The 23,529-nt window shown below is 55.2% G+C and overlaps 10 protein-coding genes across 10 annotated transcripts; 6 read left to right on the top strand and 4 right to left on the bottom strand.

The window, feature by feature from the left end:
• Positions 1 to 2,410: 2,410 nt before the first annotated feature.
• BGZ61DRAFT_525204 (Fms-interacting protein-domain-containing protein) lies at positions 2,411 to 3,177 on the bottom strand (the record flags this gene model as incomplete). The annotated part of the gene is made up of 3 exons (XM_046252720.1): positions 2,411 to 2,452; positions 2,520 to 2,763; positions 2,831 to 3,177. 3 exons carry the CDS (start codon positions 3,175 to 3,177, stop codon positions 2,411 to 2,413), a joined length of 633 nt encoding a protein of 210 aa, XP_046111787.1.
• A 1,517-nt stretch (positions 3,178 to 4,694) lies between these two features.
• BGZ61DRAFT_337520 (hemolysin-III related-domain-containing protein) lies at positions 4,695 to 6,185 on the top strand (the record flags this gene model as incomplete). Its single annotated transcript, XM_046239052.1, has 1 exon — positions 4,695 to 6,185. The coding sequence occupies one exon, from the start codon at positions 4,695 to 4,697 to the stop codon at positions 6,183 to 6,185; it is 1,491 nt and encodes a 496-aa protein (XP_046111786.1).
• A 106-nt stretch (positions 6,186 to 6,291) lies between these two features.
• BGZ61DRAFT_6631 (uncharacterized protein) lies at positions 6,292 to 7,287 on the bottom strand. The gene has a single exon (XM_046256963.1). It carries the CDS (start codon positions 7,088 to 7,090, stop codon positions 6,398 to 6,400), a length of 693 nt encoding a protein of 230 aa, XP_046111785.1. The 5' UTR covers positions 7,091 to 7,287; the 3' UTR covers positions 6,292 to 6,397.
• Positions 7,288 to 7,778: 491 nt separating this feature from the next.
• BGZ61DRAFT_6635 (rab-GTPase-TBC domain-containing protein) lies at positions 7,779 to 9,710 on the bottom strand. The gene is made up of 3 exons (XM_046256964.1): positions 8,886 to 9,710; positions 8,045 to 8,823; positions 7,779 to 7,990 (listed from the first exon to the last, which is right to left on the bottom strand). Exons 1-3 carry the CDS (start codon positions 9,396 to 9,398, stop codon positions 7,867 to 7,869), a joined length of 1,416 nt encoding a protein of 471 aa, XP_046111784.1. The 5' UTR covers positions 9,399 to 9,710; the 3' UTR covers positions 7,779 to 7,866.
• Positions 9,711 to 11,507: 1,797 nt separating this feature from the next.
• BGZ61DRAFT_336834 (sulfate transporter family-domain-containing protein) lies at positions 11,508 to 14,003 on the top strand (the record flags this gene model as incomplete). Its single annotated transcript, XM_046238998.1, has 2 exons — positions 11,508 to 12,480; positions 12,532 to 14,003. The coding sequence occupies 2 exons, from the start codon at positions 11,508 to 11,510 to the stop codon at positions 14,001 to 14,003; spliced, it is 2,445 nt and encodes an 814-aa protein (XP_046111783.1).
• Positions 14,004 to 14,467: 464 nt separating this feature from the next.
• Positions 14,468 to 15,991, top strand: BGZ61DRAFT_339012 (WLM domain-containing protein; the record flags this gene model as incomplete). The annotated part of the gene is made up of 3 exons (XM_046239187.1): positions 14,468 to 14,600; positions 14,661 to 15,710; positions 15,750 to 15,991. 3 exons carry the CDS (start codon positions 14,468 to 14,470, stop codon positions 15,989 to 15,991), a joined length of 1,425 nt encoding a protein of 474 aa, XP_046111782.1.
• Positions 15,992 to 16,648: 657 nt separating this feature from the next.
• BGZ61DRAFT_525198 (uncharacterized protein) lies at positions 16,649 to 17,235 on the top strand (the record flags this gene model as incomplete). Its single annotated transcript, XM_046252719.1, has 2 exons — positions 16,649 to 16,863; positions 16,932 to 17,235. 2 exons carry the CDS (start codon positions 16,649 to 16,651, stop codon positions 17,233 to 17,235), a joined length of 519 nt encoding a protein of 172 aa, XP_046111781.1.
• Positions 17,236 to 20,840: 3,605 nt separating this feature from the next.
• BGZ61DRAFT_6569 (uncharacterized protein) lies at positions 20,841 to 21,567 on the top strand (the record flags this gene model as incomplete). Its single annotated transcript, XM_046256958.1, has 1 exon — positions 20,841 to 21,567. A coding segment is annotated over one exon (648 nt), but the record flags the coding sequence as incomplete, so codon positions are not given.
• A 411-nt stretch (positions 21,568 to 21,978) lies between these two features.
• On the bottom strand, positions 21,979 to 22,386 carry BGZ61DRAFT_6580 (uncharacterized protein). Its single transcript, XM_046256960.1, has one exon. The coding sequence runs from the start codon at positions 22,294 to 22,296 to the stop codon at positions 22,060 to 22,062; it is 237 nt and encodes a 78-aa protein (XP_046111779.1). The 5' UTR covers positions 22,297 to 22,386; the 3' UTR covers positions 21,979 to 22,059.
• An 89-nt stretch (positions 22,387 to 22,475) lies between these two features.
• Positions 22,476 to 23,372, top strand: BGZ61DRAFT_582249 (uncharacterized protein; the record flags this gene model as incomplete). Its single annotated transcript, XM_046256280.1, has 1 exon — positions 22,476 to 23,372. The coding sequence occupies one exon, from the start codon at positions 22,476 to 22,478 to the stop codon at positions 23,370 to 23,372; it is 897 nt and encodes a 298-aa protein (XP_046111778.1).
• Between the last annotated feature and the right edge of the window lie 157 nt (positions 23,373 to 23,529).

Genomic DNA, 23,529 nt, shown 5'->3' with positions numbered 1-23,529 from the left:
AGCTTGTCGCTCGGCCCCGCTGATCTGTCGGTTCCTGGATTTCCTGGCCCCCCCGGTCCGTTCAGATGCCCCGTGGCTGTATGCGGCACTGTACGGAGCACTGTGCACTGTGTTGCGTTTAGCACATGAAGTCCCTTTTTCCGGGCTGGATGAGATGGCTTTTGTTCTGATTTCCCTGGGTGGTCCGCTACCCTGGTCCTTTATTTTCGGGTTTGGTATTGTTTTTCGGTTTATTCTGGACCCCTCTACCGTTCTCCCACTTCCCTAGCCGGCTTGTTGGGCAAGGGGACCCATGCTTAGGCAATGTCTGGAGAATGTTAAGTGACCTCCCTCCACCGTTCCGTTGCGAATTAGAGCCTCTTGTCTCGTTTCATGCACCCTGGCGTCATTGCTCCGGAACGGTCTTTACTCAACTGAGGACACTAAACACCACCACACGGGCAAGCCAACCAGCTCGCACGGCGTACACAGCTACTCCTCGCCGCATGTCAAACCCTGACGTGCGTCTTGGCTCGTCTGGTACGAGAAAAGAGCCGAGGCGAGGAAACGATCTGGAAGATGGAGCTCGGGTGGGTTGATGAAACGTTCCCGTCTACGATGCCTTCGTCCATGTGATACAAAAGCCGATGCCGGCTTGCACTGTGCTGCCAGTGGCCGTGTTTGATATTGGATGGTTGCACCACTTCCATGTACGCCCCCAAGCCGACTCTGCACAATGGACTGGGTCACGCATATCTGTAAACCAATCATTCCCTTCACACCAACCATTCGTCTCCTCCACTACGCTCATCGAGACCCTGTTTTGGTTCTCTTGTACATATGCCATCTGCCGCCGAACTACTCGTCCCCCCCACCTTGGCCTTATCGGTCCCCTAGCTCCATCTGGGTGATCCTCCTCTATGACGGTTCATCATCAAGCTCACCTGAGGTCCGTTCGGGTCACAAGCGACTTAGTAACCCACCCCTAGTGCGGCATGGAAATCTTCCTTGGACCCTTGAGTTTCCTTTGCTGGCCAACGTTTGCACACCGCCCCCTCTCACTGGTCCGCCACAACCCGGGCGTGACCTTAGGGCGTTCTGGGCACGCGGTCGGCCGCTGAGACATGCTCGTCAATCGTAAGGCTTGTCCACGACACGCGTTGCTACTACTGGCCCAGTCCACTGCTCGCTAATAAGTTACCCAAAGCGGCCCCGACCTTCAAGCCGAAGCGGTGTCTGCAACCCAGCAATTAGGGCAACCTTGGGTCCATCTCCAAGCGCCGTCCTATCTCGCCCGCCATTGGCCACATGTCTGAGCGATTGGATCCTAGACGCTCAAGCATTGAGAGCATCCCCCTGTCAAATTATTCCACGTCCATCTTGAGATGCCACCATCTCCAAGCCGATCAAGGCGCTTTGGGCGGGTAACACTGTGAGTCGTGCCAGGAAATGGATCAGCAATCCTTCTGATGCGCACCTTTCCCTGTTGTGGGGGGTCATGCCGTCATCCTGGGAGTCATGGGATAGCAAAACTAGATCCTAGCCGTTCCAACCGTTTCACAAGCTTGCGCTTACTCCGTAGTGATACCGACTTTCCAAAGTCCCAATGTCACCAGTGTTAGTGACCAAGGTATCCATTGAAAACAATGACTTGTTTTTAATTATGACTCAAGTTATCATGGCTAGATATGGCGTAAATGGGGCCTTGTCCAGACAAACCATCCCTCACGAGTGGCGGGACTGGTACTGAGAAGAAAGTGGCCTACAAGCTCGTCTTGGACTTGGCTCTACAGTTACACAGTCTCAAGTTAGCGCGAGACGGCTCTTAGTCTATATCGTGTATGTCCAATCCCTAACTTAACTTGGAGAGTCGGCATCCCCCTTTGAGTCCAACGAGTACTCAATCATAGGACAGCTGCCATCGTTGAGTCCCCAATGGGGCGAGGTTGCATCTGTTGCAACTCCACCTTGCCTATGACATTTACTTCGTCTTGTGCTGTGGTACCTATTCCATATGTAGGCCTCTGAAACGAAACGTCGATTATTAGGCCTCGACTTTCCCGTGGTGGATACAGACGTCAGAGAAACAATATCGACCTGTATTCATTTGTATTCATTTCCCACCGTAAACCAAAGGGTATCTTCCAATGTTGATTTGATATCTCCGCCAAAGCGTAGTCATTTACTTTCGCCGTTCATGCCGCCTAGGTCGAACACACACCAGCATTTCTCCTCGAGCATGCTGAATTAAGAGTCTCAGCCCTTCATCCTTATTGGATAGAAATATATGACGTGCATACCTCGAATTAGGCTTGGAGATGCATTGTTTGTTGAGATTTGTGTGGTTCTCTCGTATTATGCTCTGGCGATTCCGCTGGGCCTCAATGTCCCCGTCCTCTTTGTTGTCATTGTCGTCATCATCGTCATTCGTTTATGGTGCTTTTTCGAACAGCTTCTGGATGGGTTTCGCGGCCTGAGATATGTAAGTTTCTGATCGCATAGAATGGACTAAACCACTCAAGCACGTGTGGGGGGCTTACGTCGATGAACTTTTCCAGATCGTTATCCAGACTGGCCAGGTCATCCTTCCTTCGCTTGTTGTCGGCAATCAGTTTCTGTTTCCGCTTCAGAAGTTCCTGTCTCTGCTGCTCCAATGCCTCGCGCTCGGCTCGTTCGTGATCGATGCGGGCCACCATCAATGTGTTTTCATCATCGTTTGCGTGTTCGGGGTGTTGGGTGAGGAATTCTTCCAAAGGGATGAGAGGGAGTTGTTGATATTTGTGACTGCCAGCACGAGTTAGTACTCCACCCGTGTCAATGGCGACGATGATGCTGCACGGCAGCTACGCACTCGTAAGACTCGCAAGCTGAAATCTCTCCCTGAAGATGTCGCTGCTCGTAGAACAGGTTCTGGAGCTGGAGATGCAAACGGTCAACTTCTTGACGCGCCTCGGCAGTCTCGGTCTTTGTTTCGCGCGCGGAGAAGCAGGCGTTCCGATGAAGTCCTCGCAGATGCGAAATGTTTGTGAAGAGGAGCTTCTGCTGCTTCGCGACGTCTGCTTGCTCTTCGGCAGAGAGGGTCCCGTCGCCGATTTCTTCGACGACCTTGACGAGGGATTCGGCCTGATCGCGTGCCTGGTCGGATATCTGCAGGACAGCAACGAGGCTGGGCTCGGTGACAATTTTGTCGATGGCCATGGCGGCGACGTGATGGGCGAGTTTGAAGACGGGGTCTAGAGAGCGACGGTTTGAAGCCGATGTTGAGCTTGAGATGCGATAAAATCGTGGGAGGTCCAACGACAAGGCTGCGACTCTGTGCGAGTGGACGACAAAATCGTTGCTTGTTGGTGCGGTGTCAGCGAGAAGTGGAGACGAGGCTGAGACGCGGTGACAGATCGGAGCGGATCAAATGAGTCGGGAAATGAGCCCAGTGAGAATGAGTGGCGAACCAACCGGCAAGAGACGTGTGAAACCAAATTTGGTACTGAAACGTAATCGAGGCCTCCAAAGTTTCTTGGTAGACGCAGTCGAGGGGACATGGAACTTCCGCGGTGTAATACCCGATGTTGCATGGAAACCAAATTTCCCCGTCGACATTGGTGACGTCCGCGTCCCGTCGCTGGACCGAGGGATCGAGAGGCATCATGGGCGGATCGTCTAGGCTCAGGCACAGGGACCAACCACAGTGGACCCTGAGGACCCCCAAGGCCAAGCGCTAGTTACAGGGGCCCATCCCCCAACGTCCCCCCCGCCGTCTAGGGACCCGAGACCGAGACTAGGGGACCAAGCAACGCATTGCAGCGCTTGCGCAACGATTGGCGGGCGCTACATGCGCTGACGGGCCGTGGCGAGCTTTCGTCCACTGTCATCTGCTTTTTGGACCAGGGCAGCCAAGTCCTGTGCGTCTTGGCTACAGCATACCCGCTGACTACTGCTGGGCGACAGACCACGATTGGGAGTTTCCTCCGCTCGGGCGTCTGCTAGTTGTCGCGGCGCTGGAACTCTGCAGCGCAAGCCGCAGGGCATTTCCGCCGGATGCAGCTGCGTATGTTGGGATGCTGCGGTGTATTTTCCTATTTGCATAGTCCCGCTGGGCCTTCGTTACTCTTCCTCCAATCACTATTCTTCAGTGGATTCGCCCCAAGAGAGTCCGGCATCGCCAAGCCCGGTGCCCCAGAGGCCATCCAGGGACCCAATTTCAGCTCGCCTCCGTCCGCTATTGACTTCCACTCTCACCCTTACAACCTTCTCCTCTCTGCGAGGGCCAAATCACTCATCAGGCACCGTTGCACCCGTTACTGGGACTCTTTCCGCCGCGCTATTTTCGTTGAGACTTATACTACATTGTTGCAATCATAGGATTCTTGTCTCAGACCCAAAAGCGAAACCCGTGACAAACGTTGGCCCAGGTGTCACCTCCCAAATCCGGCAATCCTCCTCCTCCTCGCGGCCAATCACCACCACGGCTCGCCCACGACTCTGCTTCCGCATCCCCAACTTCTCCCGAACATCTGTAGACCGATCCGACCGCCAACAGCTGGCCAATTGCGCATTCCACTCACAACTCGTGGCCTCGTCGACGTCGTGTGTGAAGCCTCACATAGGCTGCGCATATCCTGGCTTGCTGGCGACCTTGGCAATAGAGTCGCCCCGTTAGTTGTCGGCGCAGACATAATAAAGACCACCAGCAAGCGTCGCACCTCGAATCCGCCGCCATGTCCGACGTAACCACCGCCATCGCCTCGGCCTATGCCTGCCGGGCCAAGGACGACGACAACGTTGCTACCGTCTCTGGCTCCGACCTCCGTGCCGACCAACCCCGCAAGCGTCGACATTCCTTCTTCATCCCCCGTCGCAGTTCCATCGTTGGCTCCATCATGGACGGTGAAGAGAGCCTCCTGCTCAAGGTCGATCTTTTCCTTTCCGAACTTGAGCGCCGCCTCGACGTCATCGAGAGCTATACCGACCTAAGTAAAGATATGAGCATTTCCCGCGCGTGGTCGACCCTCCAAGCCGTCCGTTCTCGATGTTCTCACGCCTCCGAGGAGGTCCTTGGCGCCGGCCGACGACGGTTACATGTCATGGTTGAGACTCTGGAGATGAGATATCATGATGGCCTTGAGGCCGCAGAGTCGCTCAACGAAAAGGCTCGAGTCGGCGTCGAACTACTGGAGGAGATGCTGACCGAGTTTGAGAACCGCGCTTACAAGTTGCGCGAGCAAGGTATCGCCAACGCCGCCACCGCCGCCGAGGCCTTCATGGGCGAGGGACGACGTGTCGCCAACGAGAGTATTGAGCGGGCCATGCGGGCTGCCATGTCTCTCGAGGAGCACATCCAACAAGCCATCATGCAGGCGAAGGAGGCTCGTCTCATCCGCTACGATGACCTGCCCAGTCCGTGGCGAAACAACCCACATATCATTAAGGGGTATCGCTTTACCGAATCATACCTTGAGTGCGTTTGGTCCGCCTTCAACTTCTCCAATGAATCGGTCAACATTTGGTCACATGCTCTCGGCCTCATCGTGGTTCTCGCTATTGCTTTCTGGTTCTACCCGAGCAGCACCAGCTTCTCCCTCAGCACCAAGACAGACGTCTTTGTGGCTGCCGTCTTCCTTATGATGGCTTGCCTGACCCTTGTGTGCTCGACCATCTGGCACACGATGAATGCCGTTGCTGATATGAACGCCATCTCCCTCTTTGCTTGTGTGGACTACACCGGCATCTCTTTGCTCATCGCTGCGTCCATCATGACCACCGAGTACACTGCGTTTTACTGTGACCCTATCAGCCGGTGGACTTATATGACCCTGACAGCCTTGCTCGGAATCGGAGGTGTTATCCTTCCCTGGCACCCTCGATTCAATGGTGCTGATATGGCCTGGGCGCGCGTTGCATTTTATGTTGGCCTGGCTCTGACTGGCTTCATGCCTATTGTCCAGCTTGGGTGTACGCATGGGTTGGACTTTGTCTACGACTTCTACTCGCCCATCACCAAGTCCGTGCTGGTCTACTTTGGCGGAGCTGTTGTCTACGCCAGCAAGATACCCGAACGGTGGTGCCCTGGCATGTTCGACTATGTGGGAGGCAGCCACAACCTTTGGCATGCTGCAGTGCTTGGCGGTATCCTATTTCACTACACAGCAATGGAGACATTCTTCGCTAACGCCTTCCGCCGCGCTGAGGCAGGCTGCCCTAGCTACTAAGGAGATTGTTTCTGATGGAACACTTCTTAAACATCGGTCCACAGGGCGCCGGGTCGTCAGGTCGTGTTAGCTACCTGCGTTCTAATGTGCCATCCCTTGAGTACCCTTTTCTTGGTTTACCATCAAACTACTCGTGGACACGGACCAACTTCCTCCCGCCTTTCCGAACGGATCCAGGACAAGTTCCAAATGGGTATAACCCGACTACAGTGTCACCAAGCAAACAGAATGACCATCATTGTAGCCTGCAACGAGGCCGGTGATGGCCCCCGCCGGACGGTTTCGGACGAGCCGATACGCAGTGCCATGGTTTCTGTGATGGTCGGTACCTCAATATGGACATCATAACCTGTCGATACTTCCTCTGTCGTCGATTGGCGGATAAGCAGTTTAGGGTCTGCAATTGTGGTTGTCCCGAGAGTTGAGAAGAGGGTGATGACTGTTGTCATTGTCCTCGTTACACTGACTGTCGTCACATCCACATCATTAACAACAACCTGGATACCAACGCCTTCTGCTTTCCCGCAGTCATCGATAGTCCCGCCCTTCGCCATATCGTCAGCTTGTTCTTCAAACGGGGAAGAAGCCAAGGTACCTCGAGACAGCGGTCTCCAGCGACAGGTGCGCAATAATGTCCGGCCTCGCAGTGTTCGAAGACCTCTGTGCAGCACATCTGTGGACATGATTAGAATCGATGATGGCGAACAGCTTGGAAAGTGTCTCACTTTGCCAAGGACGGAGTTGCGTGTCTTGCGTTCAATCGCAATACCGCGGGATAAAAGCTGCGACTTCACGAACGGTTGACCCATGTCAATACCGGCGACAATCACCCCAGTAATGAGTGCAAGAAGGAATGTGTTGAGACTCATGACGATAGAGTGGACTCGAGTGTATCGTTTATGCATAGATGATGGACGATGGATGATGAATGAAAACCGCGCTGTTTCTCTCAAGCGGCGACTAGCAGTTGGTTGCAGGTGGCAGTCAATAGCCGGTGTTGGTTTTCGCAAAAGCACTCTGCATTTGCATATATAGGCGTTTTGTTGGCTTTGGGCTCAAACAGTTGGTCCATCGCATAGTATTAGCACGCATTTTTAGACACTTGGAGCCCAGTTTAGAACTGCATCAAGAGCGTAAATAATCAAGTACCATAATAAAGCATTCGTTCATTCATTAATTCGTCCAATGAGGAGCTAAATCAAGACCCTATATGTATATGGCCTCCCGTGGTTCAAGCTTGGCGTGTAAAGACATAACAACAAAACATCCCAAATTTCCCCACCACTCATCAATCATGCATCATACAAAAGACGACTCGGACGCTGTGTATGTGAAAGGTGTTCCAATACGCTTGCGTCCCCAGAAGCCGCCAGGGATGTATGTGGGTGTTCTATGGCCTGCCTGATCTTGCATCGTCGCGATGCATGTCATCCGGACGTTCCGGAGCAGCCCTGACATCCGGATCGGGCCGTTGAACTCTGCCACGGTAAGGCACATCATGCACATTCGATGACCCCTCCCTTTTCGAGAAGGGGAAAATCTCCGATTCGTGTGGCAGGCCCAGCGAGGGTTCAGCTTGAAGGGGCTGCTGATTAGGACCCCTGCCTATGATGCTTTGCCTGACCGGGCGTTGTGGCCTGTTACCGACATCTCACTATCATATTGATTGCGGATCCAGGTTTTAGAGGGCGTGGGAAACGATCTCAGAGTAGACATCATCGGGGATCTTCTTGATGATTCCGATGGTGACAGACTTGACGAGATCCGCATTCAGCTGGGGGAATGAGCGCAGGACTTTGTTGGGGCTATGTTTAGAGTTAGAACTGATCTCGATGAAATAGGAGCAAGAGGGAGCTTACCTTGGAGACTGGAGGATTTGAGATCGCATAATGGTAAGCTGAGCAACGATGCAAACAATATTGAGGTGAGGCCCGTAGGCGAACAAGAAGTCCCAGAGACGCAAAACTTCAGGCAACGGAGGCGTGCAAGCACAGAGAGTCAACACGGAGGGAAATGCATAAATCTCGGCAGAGAGTCCCTTGGCCGTGAGATACATGCTTAGCTTAGGATCTACGATGGCAAGGACCTTGTCGACGAGGGCGAGGCCCCGGTGCACGCCGTCCATGGCACCTCGGATATAACCGGGGCACTCGCGGGTGAGCAGGGAGTGGAAGGCGACGAAAGCCTCGGCCTCGCTGCGGGCGGCGTAGAGGAACGGGGCGGCTAGGACGTTCATGCCCTGGACATATGTGCCCGGCTCCGGGGCCGCGGCGCCGGCACCGGACTCGGAGCCCTCGGTCGTCAGGGTCAGGGCGCGGGCGCGGCTCCGGGCGGTGGGAGACGACGTGCTGGTGTGCGACTGGCTAGAGATGGAGGCGCGGCTGCTGCCAGGGCGGCTCTGGCGCTGCTCCTCGCGGGAGTCGTGGAGCCGCCAGGCGATGGCGTTGAGCAGGCGGATGAGGCTGGCCTCGCTGACCCGGCGGCGGAAGAGCGGGTCGGTAGTGAGGGTGCGGAAGGTGTCGTTGCGGATCTTGGAGTAGGCCGGCGAGGCGCCGCGGTGGATGAGGGCAAGGTAGTCATCGGTCGAGAGGATGGGGGCGTCGAGGAGGACCATCCAGACGTAGATCCTCAGCGTTGACTGTCACGGATCGCATGTTAGTGCCGGCTTCGGGGCCATGTTTGTTCCAGAGGAAATCTCACCATTCCATCCTCGGCGCTCTTGACACCTCCATCAATGACCTTCCAGCGCGCACTCTCCAAGGCTCCCAGGAAGTCGCCGTCTGTCGGCCCCTCGCGGATGATCTGCTGCAGAGACAGGTGGCCGTGTGAGAAGACGGGCTTCTTCGCACCCGCGCGCTTGCTGGCGGTGACAACGTTCATCTGGTGGACAAGCGGCGGCGTCGCATCACTATTTGCGCGGCCGCGCGTGGGCGAGCGGTGGACTGGGGCAGCGGGGGCGAGAGTGCCTGGGCTTGGCGAAGCACGAGTAGGCGAGACATTGTGTTGCTGCTCGCGCTGGCGCTGCTGCGAGATGAGCGAGGGCGGGTTGTTGGCGCGGGCGCCGAGAGTATGGGCCGACTGGAGGCGACGGAGGGCGCGATGGGTGCGCGGCGACGGAGGGGCCTGGAGTTCGGTGATGAGCGAGGCGGCGAGTGAGGGGATCACCGGCCTGGAGGACGACGAAGCTGCGGAGGACGACGAAGGCTCGGACATGGTTTGGTGGGCAGCGGGAGGTTTCAATTAGAGGCAAAGTATCAACAAGAAGCACAATGATGAAGAGGAGAGAAGGGGGATATAGAAGACAAGGACTGGAGCAATTGCCAGCGAGCGTCGACAGCACGGATATGCCACTTGCCGCTGATGTTGCGCTGAAGCCGGATGTGGCTCTGCGCCAAACTTGTTAGCGGGGAGGCTGGAACAGGGCTGATGATGCGGCTGGCTACTGGTGGGACAAAGGCCGTCTCTCGCACGCCGCATCCGTGCTGGTTTCGCGTCGGTGCAACGCTCAAGGCTTTGAGACAAGACAAATTGAAGAATGAGACAAGCTGGTACGCATTATGATATTTGATGGCAAGTCTTGGAAATTCTCCGAGCATGGGATATTATGCTGGGACGGACTCGCCATGGCCTTGGAGCTCACAGCGCATTTTAGAGGTTGGGAGCTGAGTTGGGAGGGAGGCTGGGGTGGCATTTAGTTGCGTGACCTAAGAATTAAGCGGCGAACTTTCTGGCAACGAACATGCAAGCTGTTATACAAGAATAGTAATAACAATATGGAGAGTGAAAGGGTTAAAGGGGAAAGAGATGGTGGGAAAAATAAAAGAGGATAGAAAAATATCCCCAGGGTCACATCATGCCCTTGATAGCCACGACATGCATGGCTGAACAGCCGGCGACAAAGAGGGCGAGCTGACGAATGCCGATGGTCCGGGGGATATCTAAGCAACACTACTCTTCTGAATATTTCCGTACTCCCTCCCCTCTCTACCCGCGATCTCTGGCATATATAAATTAAAACGGGGGTCCCTGTTTCGAATGGGAGCAAGTCGGCCGTCGACGACGGGTCCGGGAATGGCAACGACATGGGGGCAACGACTGAACTCCCCGAGATTGCCGCCCCCTTTCGCGCGGTTCTGGAAGCTTACCAATAGACTTGTTGCAAGGCGAACCGGCCCGTGGGGTGTGCGTCGTCTTTTACGCAGGACTCGTCCCGCATGCGCGCATCTGCTACGCTGACTGCTGTTTCTGGGATGCTAATTGCCTCTCTGGATCGCCATTTACACGCCGTGACAGAGGCACACACTGTGCTGCGAACCGGGAACACGGCCGCGCCATTCCGCAAGAGGCAAGGCGGCGATTGCACCATCGGTCATGTCAGTCCAAACACCACCACTCAACATCTTCACAACCCACAACACGGGACGTCCGTCGCGACTCTTCGTCATGGGCGTGGGAGAATGTGGGCTTTTGGCTCCAACTAGGACCTGCTGCTGTCTTCTTTCGTCCTCTGCGCACCCGATGGCCCGATCTGACCCTCCCATCTGCGTCCCTGTGTCCACCCCGACACCCGGAGGCCAAAATACTCCAGCAGTCGTCATCAGGGATTTCCAATTCCCGCCGTGCCATCATCTTACGCGTACTCGCTCCTCTCGCTCCTCTCGCTCCTCTCCACATAATGAGGTAATCAATCACCTAGGAATAATGGCCCGGTCAACTGTCTCTTTCTTCTTTCCCTCTTATTCTCCTGACTGTCACTATCTATTTTCTGTTGGTCGTATATCATTTGTCCCAGACTGCCTGCCAGTGCTCGGATGTCGCCTTTCCCCCCACGATATTCGCCATCCACCTTGAGCTGAGACCCAGGCCACAAGACACACAACACTTCCCAGACGGCTTCCCATTCGCTAGACTGCCGTCTTTTGCACCTTCTAGTGCGCCCTACCGCACTCTGGCCGACCTTCCGAGACACGGAGCGCTCGAATCAGCAACCTCAGCCCCAGACCTGGTGATCCCGCCGCGTGGGATGAACAGAGTGGTGCTCTGAAGGCTGACCATCTCCTCTGCGCCTATTAGACTCCCAACTCCCCGTGGACCTCAGACAACCATATCCATCATATAGACCTCCTGCCGCACCATGGTCTTCTGAGTACCAAAGTCTTGGACTCTTGGCCGTTGATCTTCCTTGCAACGCTGCGGTTGCGCAACGAATCGGCTGCGTCCCATTCCGCCACCCGATCCTTCTAGTAGGCTGCACCTTGCACCGCAGGCCTGGAGTGCTTGTTATAGCGCAGCGTCCCATCTTTCGACAGTCGCTCTTTCGCAATGCCAGGCTACGCCGCCGCCGCTGGCCATGGTCTGGCTAAAGTCCTTGGCATCAAGCTCGAGGACCAGAACTCGTCGTCCCAAGATGACGTAACTAGGGGAGAGTCCATCATGTCGAGGCAGACTAGTCACTCGTTCTTCGAGAGCGTCCCCACCTCTTCCGAATGGCTTCATGAGCAGGTTCCATCCCGTCAAGAGGTGGCCGCGTACGGTAGGTCTTTATTCCCTTTCCTGACATGGATCCGCCATTACAATTTGCAATGGCTTGCCGGCGATCTGGTGGCTGGGATTACAATTGGCGCAATCGTTGTTCCTCAGGGCATGGCCTATGCCATCCTCGCCAACCTTGACCCTCAGTTTGGTCTCTATTCGTCCTTCATCGGTGTTCTGATCTACTGGGTGTTTGGTACCTCCAAGGACATCTCTATCGGGCCAGTGGCTGTGTTGTCCACAGTCGTCGGCAATGTTGTCTCGGACCTGACTGCCACGAACGAAGATGTTCCTGCCCATGTCATCGCTTCCGCTCTATCCATCATTTCCGGGTGCATTGTGCTCGCAATCGGCTTGCTTCGATGTGGTTGGATCGTTGATCTCATCTCAATCACCTCGCTTTCAGCCTTCATGACAGGCTCCGCTATCACAATTTGCGTCGGCCAGCTTCCATCCCTTTTGGGCCTCACGGGATTCTCAAGCCGAGACTCGCCCTACAAGGTCTTCATCAACACGTTGAAACATCTCGGGGACACAAATCTTGACGCTGCCATGGGGCTGTCGGCGCTCGTCTTTCTCTACCTCATCCGTTTCGGGTTCGCGACTGCCGCTGAGCGCTACCCACGATTTAGGCGCATTTTATTCTTCGCCAATACGATGAGGACAGTCTTCGTCATTCTCCTATACACGTTGATCAGTTGGGCCGTCAACCATTCCAGGCGAAGCGATCCGATGTTCAAGATCCTGGGATCTGTCCCGAAGGGTATGTTTTGCTGAAATCCACTTGAAATGCCAAACTAACAGTTACATAAAGGTTTTCGGAACATCGGCGTTCCCGACATATCGAGTGATATTGTCTCTCAATTTGGAAGATACCTGCCGGCCACCGTCATCGTTTTGTTGGTCGAGCACATTGCCATCTCGAAGTCCTTCGGAAGGGTGAACAATTATACTATCGACCCATCACAAGAAATGGTGGCCATTGGCATGACAAACATTATCGGACCTTTCTTCGGCGCATATCCCTCCACCGGATCTTTCAGCCGTACAGCTATCCAGTCCAAAGCCGGAGTCCGAACGCCTGCTTCGGGAATCATCACAGGTGCTGTTGTACTTATTGCCACATACCTCTTGACCGCTGTCTTCTTCTACATCCCGAGCGCCACCCTAGCTGCCGTCATCATTCACGCCGTGGGTGATCTCATCACACCTCCAAACACTGTCTATCAGTTTTGGCGAGTCTCGCCCGTTGAGGTCTTCATCTTCTTCATTGGTGTGTTTGTCAGCATATTTACTCAGATTGAGGACGGTCTGTATGCAACTGTCTGTCTCTCAGCAGCCGTTCTCATTTATCGAATCCTCAAGGCCAGGGGGCGATTCCTTGGCAAAGTCAAGGTTCACTCTGTTCTTGGAGACCACATTATCGGAGATGATCATCGTCAGGTGGTGGGAATGTATGGAACTTTTGACCACGTGGACAGCTCGGCGCGAAATGTTTTCCTTCCCCTTGATCACGGAGATGGTTCCAATCCCGAGGTCGAAGTTGATAATCCCTATCCAGGCATTTTCATCTACCGCTTCTCCGAAGGCTTCAACTATCCCAACGCCAACTTTGCATTGGACTATTTGACCAACTTCGTTCAAGCACACACGCGACGTACCAGCCCCGAGGACTTCGAGCGTCCAGGAGACCGACCTTGGAATAACCCCGGGCCCCGGCAGTCGTCCAAGAGGCCCGCGGCGTCGGATCCGAACCACAACCTGCCACCGCTGAAGGCAGTAATTCTAGACTTTAGCTCTGTGAATAACGTCGACATTACGTCGATCCAGAGACTCATCGATATCCGGAACCAACTCGACTTGTACGCAGCTCCCAACATGGTGGACTGGCATATTGCGTGCATCAACAACAGATGGACTAAGCGAGCCCTTATATCCGGAGGATTTGGTGTTCCAGCTGGCTCACGAGACGGCGGGGCACAGCGCAGATGGAAATCCATCTTTAGTGTGGCAGAGATTGGTGGCAAAGACTCAGCAGCGGCGATCGCCGAGGATGTAGCCAACGAGCGGGATCACCACCTGAGGGTAGAACAACGGAAGAAAGATGAAGAGCTTGGCGAGTACTCTCCGTGTGATGGAATGCCACCCGGGGAGGCTGAGAAGCTCAGGAGACAGGGAGCTGTGGTCCACGGATTGGATATGCCCCTGTTCCATGTGGATTTGACAAACGCTCTGCAGAGCGCAATTGCCAATGTTGAAGGGAGACCGGAGTCCAGGGCACTATGATTCCCCTGACGCGAAACAGCTGCATTCATAGACTAGAGCGTCATCGGCATTGCTGGCGTTAATTGGGTTGATTTCATCATCAGCGTGCATTTATACTGGTTTAGAGCATATTCATCAACCAATGGCGTCTTGCGAGATAGAACTCGGCAATACATATGAGGAGAATTAGACATTAAAATATTACAACATGAACATTATTTACTTTTCCCGGGTGCTTATGAAGAGATGGTCAAAAACCTGTCCCAAGACACAAAGGAAGCGTCACTTACGGGCGGTCACATGATCTCGCGTGCCGCCAGTTCCACTTTACGCGTCTCAGGCGTGGGCTCCACCTGGCTACCTGGTCTTCCTGCTTCATCAATGTCTACACAAATCTCGTCACTGATACTGATCGCAAAACCGAGGTTTTACTGTTTTGGTCGTTGTGCAAGATTTTCTCTGGCAATCTTGCTATCATGCCTGCCATGGTTGCTGGATATCAGCGGCTGAACGAGAGGAAGTCGCAGCCGAATCCAAACATTGTCTTTATCAAACCCTTGGCTGGGCCCGATGAGAAGGTTGCCCGAGATTTCTTGGAGAGGATAGCAGCACAGTGCCGTAAGTTACTCATTTGATTGGATATTCGACAGCACCGCCCTGACAATAGCCGTGCCCTAGGACCTATCATGCGAGAACACACCCTCCTCGTCACCTCTCTGGAGGAGTATGAACCGAACCGTGAATTTGTTGGGCGCAATTTCAACGCTGGAGAGGTTGTACAGCTTGTCCTAAAATCACCTAGCACCGGCCGGTGGCTTCCATTTGAGTACGTTCAGATGGTCATGATGCATGAGTTGGCGCATTGCAAGCAGATGAACCACTCCCGGGCATTCTGGGCCGTGAGAAACTCGTATGCAGCGCAGATGACTGAACTTTGGTCAAAGGGCTACACGGGAGATGGTGTCTGGGGCCGGGGCGCAAATCTAGGGAGTGGCCAGTGGGAGAGTAATACAGTACTTGCGGACGAAGTCTTACCAGAGCACCTCTGTGGAGGCACATACAGATCCCGAAGGAAGCGGAAGGCAAAACCGACCTTGACATATCAGGAGAAAAAGGAGAGAAGGATCCTAAACAAGTTTGGGAAGAACGGGATGGCCCTTGGAGCGGATGAGGAGACTAAAGTTAAGCTGGAAAGGGGGAAGAAGGTACAGGGCAAACCTCGCGTGGCTGGAAGTGCAAGGGGGCGAGAACTCCGGGCTGCGGCGGCGCTGGCACGCTTTGGGAATCAGAAGGAGGAGTCACCACCCCCCAAAGAGGAGGATATCGAGACGGAGTCGGGCAGCGAGAGCGAGTACGATGACGAGGCGATGAGACCCATTACGAAAGACGCTGTGGATGCCAATGGCAAGAGGATGTTGGATGGAAAAGGGCAAGGAATGGTCAAGGTATGCGAAGATGAAGATGCCGATGACCCTTCGGCGAGGAACGAGCTTGTTGAACTACGAGACATGTTCAGGAGGGTTAAGAGGGAGTCGCCCGAGGCACAGGCCCCGGCAGTAGCGAGGGACGTCAAAGGGAAAGGGAGAGTCAAGCAGGAACCTCTCGACGATGATCTGGACGAGGAATCGAGCCAAAGGGTCAAGGCGGAGCCGATCGATGAGCCTTCGGGGATCGATGTACCAGCAAGGTCAACAACAGCGATCAAGGCTCGCCCGGGCGTATCTGAGCGTTCTCGAGACGACCCTTCGAAATAAACCTCAACAACAGCAAACAGGCCTGTCAGGAATAGTGAGAGTGCACAAAACACGTCGTGTTCAATGTGCTCGTTCTCCAATCCCAGACCAGCACTCACTTGCGCCATGTGCGCCAATGTGTTGGATCCTACGGCAACCTCCACGTCATGGCAATGCCAAAGCGACGCATGCAGGGACACACTTTATCACAACGCGGGCGACTGCGGAGTGTGTGGGCTTTGCGGGCAGAGGCGAGGGGATGCTGGCGAGGTCTAAATGGTGGACGAATCGGATTGTTCATATAATGTCTTGCAAAGGGCCTGGGCCTCAACCAGGGGGGCATTGTTGAAGGCTACACCGGAGAGTTGTTGGGATACGACATGATGACTAGAGACATGCACATGGCAGCAAGAGGTGTAACACACATGAATATGGCCTGAGAAACAAAACAACAGCACCATGTGCGTCCGAGGTAGAAAAAGAAACCAATTGATGCAGGCCTGGCTTCGTTGTCACCACATAGGACTATGCACGGGTAAGGAGTCAACCCCCTAACCCCACCCTCACTAACAGATGGTTTCAGAACAGCTGAAGGCTTGTTTCACCCTGAGCCCGCGCCAACCATCTCAACAAAACAATTTACGCCTCGCTTTTCGTGCTTTCTCCCTTCGTCACCTTTCGTTTCTCTGTACCGTACCTTTCTTCCGCTGCCAGCAGTGTCTCCTGTGCTTTGACGAATCTTTTGGGTTTACTTTCTCCCGGCACGATCTGTGATCGCCGCTTCTTACCTGTGCTGCTTCTACATCGCCATTACGACCTTTTCTCTGGCGGGCCCAACTCGTCGAAAACACGCCTCTTGTTTCAAACCCCTATCTAGCATCTACGATCCTCACCTACGTTTCGACTATCCTCTTACTCTGTTCTACCGCCAAAATGGTTTCTACCCACGCCCTTCTCCAGGCCATCCTTGTGGTTGCCGGCGCCGCAGCTGCCACCGCCGCTCCCCAGGGAACGATCTTTCTAGACAGAGTACCACTCATGCCGAGGATCCCCAGCATGGCCAAGCACCACGAGGTCCTCCGAGCGCGTGCTACGATGGAGGTGGACCACAGCGTCTTGGTGAAGGCGACGTGCCTCGACTCCAGCCAGTATGATATCACTCTCCGTCTCTAAACGGGAGGGATGTCAAAGCTACTTACACATCTGGCTTTCACAGGGAAATCATTCTTCACGACGAAACCGTCGCCCAGCTCAGCATATGCGGCGGCATGGCCGGGTCCATCGACCGCTGCAATGGCGCGCCCGCAGCGACTGTAGGCGAGGCCGGCTCGGCCCTGTTCGCGGTGACGGCGGACGATGCGGGCGCTTCCATCACCATCTCCAAGGAGCTGTGGATGCGGTGTGTGCAAGCGGCGCGCGACCAGTGCCCAACGGGGAGCCTCTCGGCGACGTGTGTGGGGGGCGCTTCGACTGGTGACGTGAGCTTTACGCTCGAGATGCCGCAGAACCAGGATCTGTAAGCTCCAGGAACTGTAGAGTTTGGGGGGGACAGTCAACACAGACGGATGGTCGCTGATAAGAGATGAAGGCGGTATATGGGACAAGATAAAAGGAGAAGTTAAGAGGACAAGAGAGGTGCGAGCTCGAGCGCGTGGGGGGGAATCTGTTGACGGATCTGTCAAAGACGATCTGGAGCTACTGAGAGCCCCTTGACAATCCACCTCACGTGTACATGGACCAGGTTGCCCGCACCACCTACACCGCAACGGTTCGATGCACATATTTAGCACTATGGTAGTATATAATGGCTGGAACATAATCATTCGACAACTCGCGTCCGATAGACCAAAGGCTCGCCGAGGTCTAGACCGCCGTCGACCAAGATCACTGATCGTCTTTGTACCGCCCGTCTAAGCCAAGCCGCGGCGTTGTGACATACTTCCCCTCCCATTCCCCGTTCTTCCCACGCCTAAGCACGCCCGGCCCCGTTTGCTGCAGGCCAAGTCACTTCCGCGGGCCCCTGATAGGCAGCCGCAAGCTCGCCAATCTCTGGAGGGGTGGTGGGCACGATAGGGGCAAAGCTGGGCCAAGACTGTGCGAAAGGGGATGGGGCGGCCTAGTGTCGTAGATGCCACGGCTGGTGGGGGACATGAAGATGAGAATCGAGAGTGGGCTCATTGGCCGTCAAGGTATACACCGCGACTGCAATTGCCCTGGCTTCCGGATGAATAAGGCATGCATGCTACGTCATCAGCGGCTAAGATGGGCGAATTAGCAAGGACATAATGCCATGGAGTTGCACTACATCGGAGGTGGATATGAGTTTGGCGTGTCGATGCGAATTGACGGAGGAGATAATGAGTAATGAGGAATGGGGGATGAAAGGCGGGAAGCGACTTTGAGAGACACAATGGGATTTGGGTTTCCCTCGGATAGTGTGCGTGTAGGGATTGGTTCAGGCAATAATTCCAAGCGTGAGGGTGTGAGAGTCTTGGTGGATGGTTGTGTGGATTACAGCAGGTGAGCTGTGAGACTGTGTGTGTGTGCGGTGTGCGCTTGTGTGCGTGTGGGATAAGATGGGCGATGCCCAAGTGAGGCGCCAACGCAGCGGCCGAAGGTGCCGGTAGCCGGTCTCGGAAACATGTGCGCGCGGGGTAGTAGTATGGCCTATAATTGGAGGAAGTAATTAATTTGACACGGTACCTATTCCGTTCTTGAGTAGCATAGATGTGGGTAAGGATGATATGATGCAGCGACTTGTTGTGTCGGGCAACACCATGGAGGAGCTGTTAGAGAGAGTAGCACACGGGGTCGTGAATAGAGTGCACAGAGCTTGAAAAGCTGGGGGCGTCTTCTCTCTTGGAAACTCAGAGCAACTGGAGGTACGTACCTCAACAGCCAGACGAAACAAAGGCCTAAGGGACGAAGAAGAATGCGTGGCAACCAAGACACGAGGGCGGAAGCGTGCTGGCCGCACAAGCGCTCCCCAGGTTTCCAAGGTTGGGGCTAGTCCAGGACAAGAGAAGGGAGAAAGGCAAAGTCACAGAAGGAGCAGAAGAAGCAGCGGAAGAAGCATCAACAAGCCCGGAGCTTGGAGCTTGGAGCTTGAGGGGACGAAACAGGTGAGACGTGGGGATGGTGCCATGTCTACCTAAGGTAATGCAAGTGCAGGCGTGGTAGGCTCCTCTTCGGCCTTCTTGCTTCGGGGCCGGGTCTGGCGCTGGCGCTGGCGCTGGTCCTCATTGCAGCACTGCCGGGGAAGAGATGAGCTGGAGCCGAAGGGACGGCACTCAACTCGCTTGCGAGCGATCATCACCTCCTTGGTAGTTGGGAGGTTGACAAGGTCGACATCACTTGATCCAAGACGAGGCGCGCTAAAGCAAGGAGTGGATGCGAGTTGTGGCATTGTGACAGGTAGACCAAACGAAGAGTTGAAGCTTCCCCAGAAAACAAGAAGCAGTCCAAACCCAAGATGGAGAGATCAGAGAGAATCGGAGAGGGTTTGGACCTTGCGAGAGTGAAGACAAGGACGGGAGCAGACGCTTATTGTCCTTCGGCGCTGTTCTACCCACCCTCTACTGCTTCAGACTCGCACCTCTTTGTTACAGTTGTCGTTGTCGTGACGGGGCCGGTAGATGGCGTTCTGCATGGTGGCTCATCTGACATGAAAGCTGATGAAGAATGGTGTTGCTCATCCACCATTTTGAGGCCGGCGACGGGGAGTCGATAGACACCGAGTATCGATCAGCATTGCAAGGAAGAGGAGGCAGCCTTCAGTCAGGAATCCGACTAAGGGGCGCAAACCAAAATGATGCTAGCAGGGGGATGATGGTCGTCGCAGCAATGGCTCTGGGGAGGCTCGTTACCCCGCAAAAGCAAACCTCTGGGTGTGTGGGTTCGCGACTTTGGGTGTGTGGGTGACGTCGGCGCCCTTGTCCCTTGTCGATGCCCATGTCGACGCCCATGTCGACGGCTCGTGGCGATTGTCTTGCATACTGAAGCCCCAACCTGGGTAGATGTAAGGCCGTTTTAATGGAAACGATAGTCGAACAAGCCCACAGATATGACAGAGGGAGTTCGCAACGTGGATCGTTCGAGGCTCCTTGAGATATTCGACAGTCTTGTGGTACCCACCACACAGGCAGGATATATTGTCAACCTGCCCCGTAGGAAGCAGAGAATCGTGATCCCCCAAGATGAGGCCAGGTTGCTGGCACCTTTGGCAAGCTGTCCTCTGCTCTTCCAGTGGCCACAGGCCTGATTCGTCAGCGCTTCAACGACCCTTGACCTCTTCTCCGCACTCCGGAGGGCTCCAAGTCTGGGACGTCTGCACTAAGACGCACTAGCGAGAGGAGGGGAGCAAGCTTAGGTAGGATGGGTGCGTGCGTGGAGCGTGCGTGGAGCGTGCGTGCTTGCCGCAGCCTCCGCGCGCGAGCGAGGGGGGTTAGTGAGTTAGTGGACACTTGCAGATGCGCCCCACGTATGCGTACATGGTCAAAGCACACAGCGCATTGTTAGCACCAAACACCACGCACCACCACGTCCCATGCACCACACACCGCACGGCTGCCCAAGCCGCTGCTGTCGTGGGCAGCTCTCGGAGGCGATGCAGAATGCAACATGCAGTATGCGCATTCCAGGTCGGCCATAATTAGGCAGGATATTTTAGGTTGGAGGTCGGAGTTTGGAGGTTATCCTGTGGGTTTTGTGGCGGGCGGCAGCATGACCGACCGATGGGGGCTGCAGGAGGGGTCCAGCTCTGAGAACTAGAGTGTGAGATGGAGAGAGAGCCGGACGACGTGCTGTCGCTTGTTCGCGCTGTGTCGGTGTTGATGAAGGAGTTCTTGACAGATGGTACTGGCAGGCTTCGTTGAGGTAGGGAGGTATGTGGCGACGGCGGGCGAGGAATGGAATGGAGACAGAAGAGAGAGAGAGAAGAAGGAAGGCAGAGGGACGCAAGGTGAAAGGTAGGTAGGTACCTTAGGTTGGGAATTGTGGTAAGCAGGCATGTGCCAGAGGCCATCGCTTCTGCCTCTGACGTGCCTTCCGTTCCCCTTTACTCTTGTGCACCCGCCTCGCCTCATCCTCTAAGTCGAGGTAGGAGGTAGGAGGTAGTCAAGGGGGGTTGCATCAGACAGAGAGATGCAGACCGATATGGCACCGCCACCAGCCAGCAAGACCGGTAAGAACGAGGTGCACGACGTGTTGCCCACATGCTCCTTCCGCTTCCACTTCATTTCCGTTTCATTGCCTCTTTCTGACGTGCCAACGCCTGTACCTGCCTGCTTCCCTGCTGGCCTGCCAATTCTCTTTGTCTCTCTCTCACGTCTCCCTTCTTCCTCTTCTCGCATCATCTCGCCCCGCTTCATCCATCTATTCAGACACTTGCTGTTGCCAATTCACACCTCAAACTCCATCAGGCCATCAACTGTGCTTCTTCTCCCTTCCTCACCATTTCACCATTCCAAACTCTGTTTCTCTTCGTCCCGCAACGCAAACGAAACTCCAGCTCCTTCGGCATAACCCGCAATCGGCCCACCTAGTGACGCACACAAAACGTTCCCGCGGCCAGCAGATAAACCAAGAGCGTCGCATACCAACGCCTCTGGGCCCATCACAGCTCGCGCGGTTGATCAAACGGACTCTGCAGCATCAACGGACTCGACGGACTTCACGGTCGGACAACCACCAACGAGGAAAGCCAAAAAAGCCAACTGCTAATAAAAGCCAGCGGCCAAGCACAAGCACAAGCACAAGCACAAGCGCCGCATAGCTGTCTGGGGGGGGTGGTCATCAACCCTGAACCCTGGAGCAACCCCTACCTACATAGTGCCAACCGAAGTGTGCTAAGTGTGCTAAGTGTGCTAAGTGTGCTAAGTGTGCTTCTCCCACCCTCCATTTACTGCATTTATTGAGCCAGTCGACCAACCCTGGCCCGTGGCTTCCACCCGATCGCGGCGCGGCGTTCCACACTACGTCACCTCGCCCCCCCGCCAATCGTCCCTAATCCTCCATATCCCCATCTTCCCATCTTGCCCCATCTCCCGCCCTCGCATTCTGCCCGCATTCTGTTCCAAGGGACCTGGGCCCTTGGCTTGGCTGCTCTCTATCAGTACAGTACCCGCATTGCCCACGCTCTCAACGCTACCACTGCCGCTGCCGTGCTCCGCCAACACGGCCATCGACAGCGCCAGCTCCTCATCGTTCGGGCCTAAACCCCGTCCCGCCTCGGCCTCTTGTCCTCGCTCTTCTACCCCGGTCAAAGAGCCTCTGACTCTGGTCCACCGCAGTTGGTCTCGCTTCGCCCCAACTCGACTCCCCCGCCTACGGCCCTCGATACGTACCTACCTACCCATTCCCCTCTCAGGACTTGCCTTTTCCCCAAAGCGGTAACGGCGATCCCTCATCACTGACCGGCGTGTTCGCTCCCCTTTTTTAAGTTGATCGGCGCTCTTCACGTTCTGTTCTCTCGGCTCTTTATCAATCCCCTTCCTCCCCCATCCACTACGCAAACATACGTCTTCCCTTCTTAACTGCTCCTCCCTCTTACTCAACTTTTTCCCACACTTCCCGTCATTCATCAGCCCACAACCTTCCCAACACTGCTACCTTTCAAAACCCACGTGCTACACTGCAACTGCGCGCGTCGAACCACCCTCGCACCACTGCGCTCATCGTCTCGCCATCCTACACCGCACGTACGCCGCACTTACAACTATATTTGCCGGCACCGCCCTCGGTAGTCAATCCTTCATTCACAATGTCTACCGACAGCGCACCAACCAACAACACCAACACCAGCACCGGCGAAATGTACGCACGCAACAGACGGGGCTCCATCACTCAAGCTGCCCTCACAAACCTCTTCCAGAGGAACAACTCAGTCCCAACCGGCTCTGGTTTCCCCACTCAGGCCAACTCTGTTGATGCCAACCGCCGACGGCTCTCCGTCACCACGCTCGGCCTCTCGGGCACTTCCCCCAGCAGTGCTCAACCCTTCAACATTCGTCGGGGCAGCCTGTCCACCAACTCCAACACCTCTGATTCTATTGATGAGAGCGCCATTGAGGACGATGAAATGTGGTCTGGCGCCGCTAGAACCGCGCCCAACACGCCCTTTGTCCGGCGAATGAGCTTTGGTGCCCCCGGCATGCGAACCGCTCGCCCCGGCGGCAGCCCCGGAAATGGTAATAATACCTCCTCTCCTTCCTCTTCGTTGTCTCGTCGCCAGACGCAGAGTGGACAGAAATCGTCGCGCGCGGGCGCGCCGTCGCAGGGGTCCAGCATTTCGGCCACTTGGTCGGCTGTTGGGCGCCGCGCCAGCACGATCCTGCCCGCTTCTTCTCTTCCACAGGCAAGCAACACCAAGAATCCAAGAGCCCCTTCTGACAGTTATCCTCGCCCAGACCAGCAAGGTTTCAACTGGTCCGAGCAGCTTAGGTCTCGCGCCGAGAGCTCCGTCACAAGCACTCGCCCATCCTTCTCTTTCGCGTCCAGCTCTCCGCCTCGCGGCAACTCCATGCACGACCGCGCCAAGTCCGTTTCCGAAATGCCACAGCCTCCTGTTCAGGCCGTGGCTGTCAAGCCCAGGCAGGAGCGTCCGAAACCCGATGCCTTCCAAGAGAGAATCCTCAAGGGAGACTTTTATATGGACTGAGCGATGATGCAATGAATGGCACCGAGCAATTCATAACTCACGATCATGATAATGACGACCACAAACAAAACCTACCACAACTACGGCCACGCCATCTCTGTCCGACAACCATAATATCTGTCTGAACCCTTCTCTCTGTTGGACTATGCTGCACAAT

This window comes from Ilyonectria robusta (genome assembly GCF_021365365.1).
Source record: "Ilyonectria robusta strain PMI_751 chromosome Unknown BGZ61scaffold_1, whole genome shotgun sequence".
Classification (NCBI taxonomy): Eukaryota; Fungi; Ascomycota; class Sordariomycetes; order Hypocreales; family Nectriaceae; genus Ilyonectria; species Ilyonectria robusta.
This window is presented reverse-complemented; position numbering and strand designations above follow the sequence as displayed.

Bases quoted from the DNA above. Each gene is read 5' to 3' on its own strand.
- BGZ61DRAFT_6631 (XM_046256963.1), bottom strand. From the start codon at position 7,090: ATGCATAAACGATACACTCGAGTCCACTCTATCGTCATGAGTCTCAAC.
- BGZ61DRAFT_6635 (XM_046256964.1), bottom strand. From the start codon at position 9,398: ATGTCCGAGCCTTCGTCGTCCTCCGCAGCTTCGTCGTCCTCCAGGCCG. The intron at 8,824-8,885 runs GTGAGATTTCCT...GATCCGTGACAG, and splicing joins AGAGCGCCGAGGATGGAATG to TCAACGCTGAGGATCTACGT. The intron at 7,991-8,044 runs GTAAGCTCCCTC...CTCTAAACATAG, and splicing joins CAAATCCTCCAGTCTCCAAG to CCCCAACAAAGTCCTGCGCT.
- BGZ61DRAFT_6580 (XM_046256960.1), bottom strand. From the start codon at position 22,296: ATGAATGACGGGAAGTGTGGGAAAAAGTTGAGTAAGAGGGAGGAGCAG.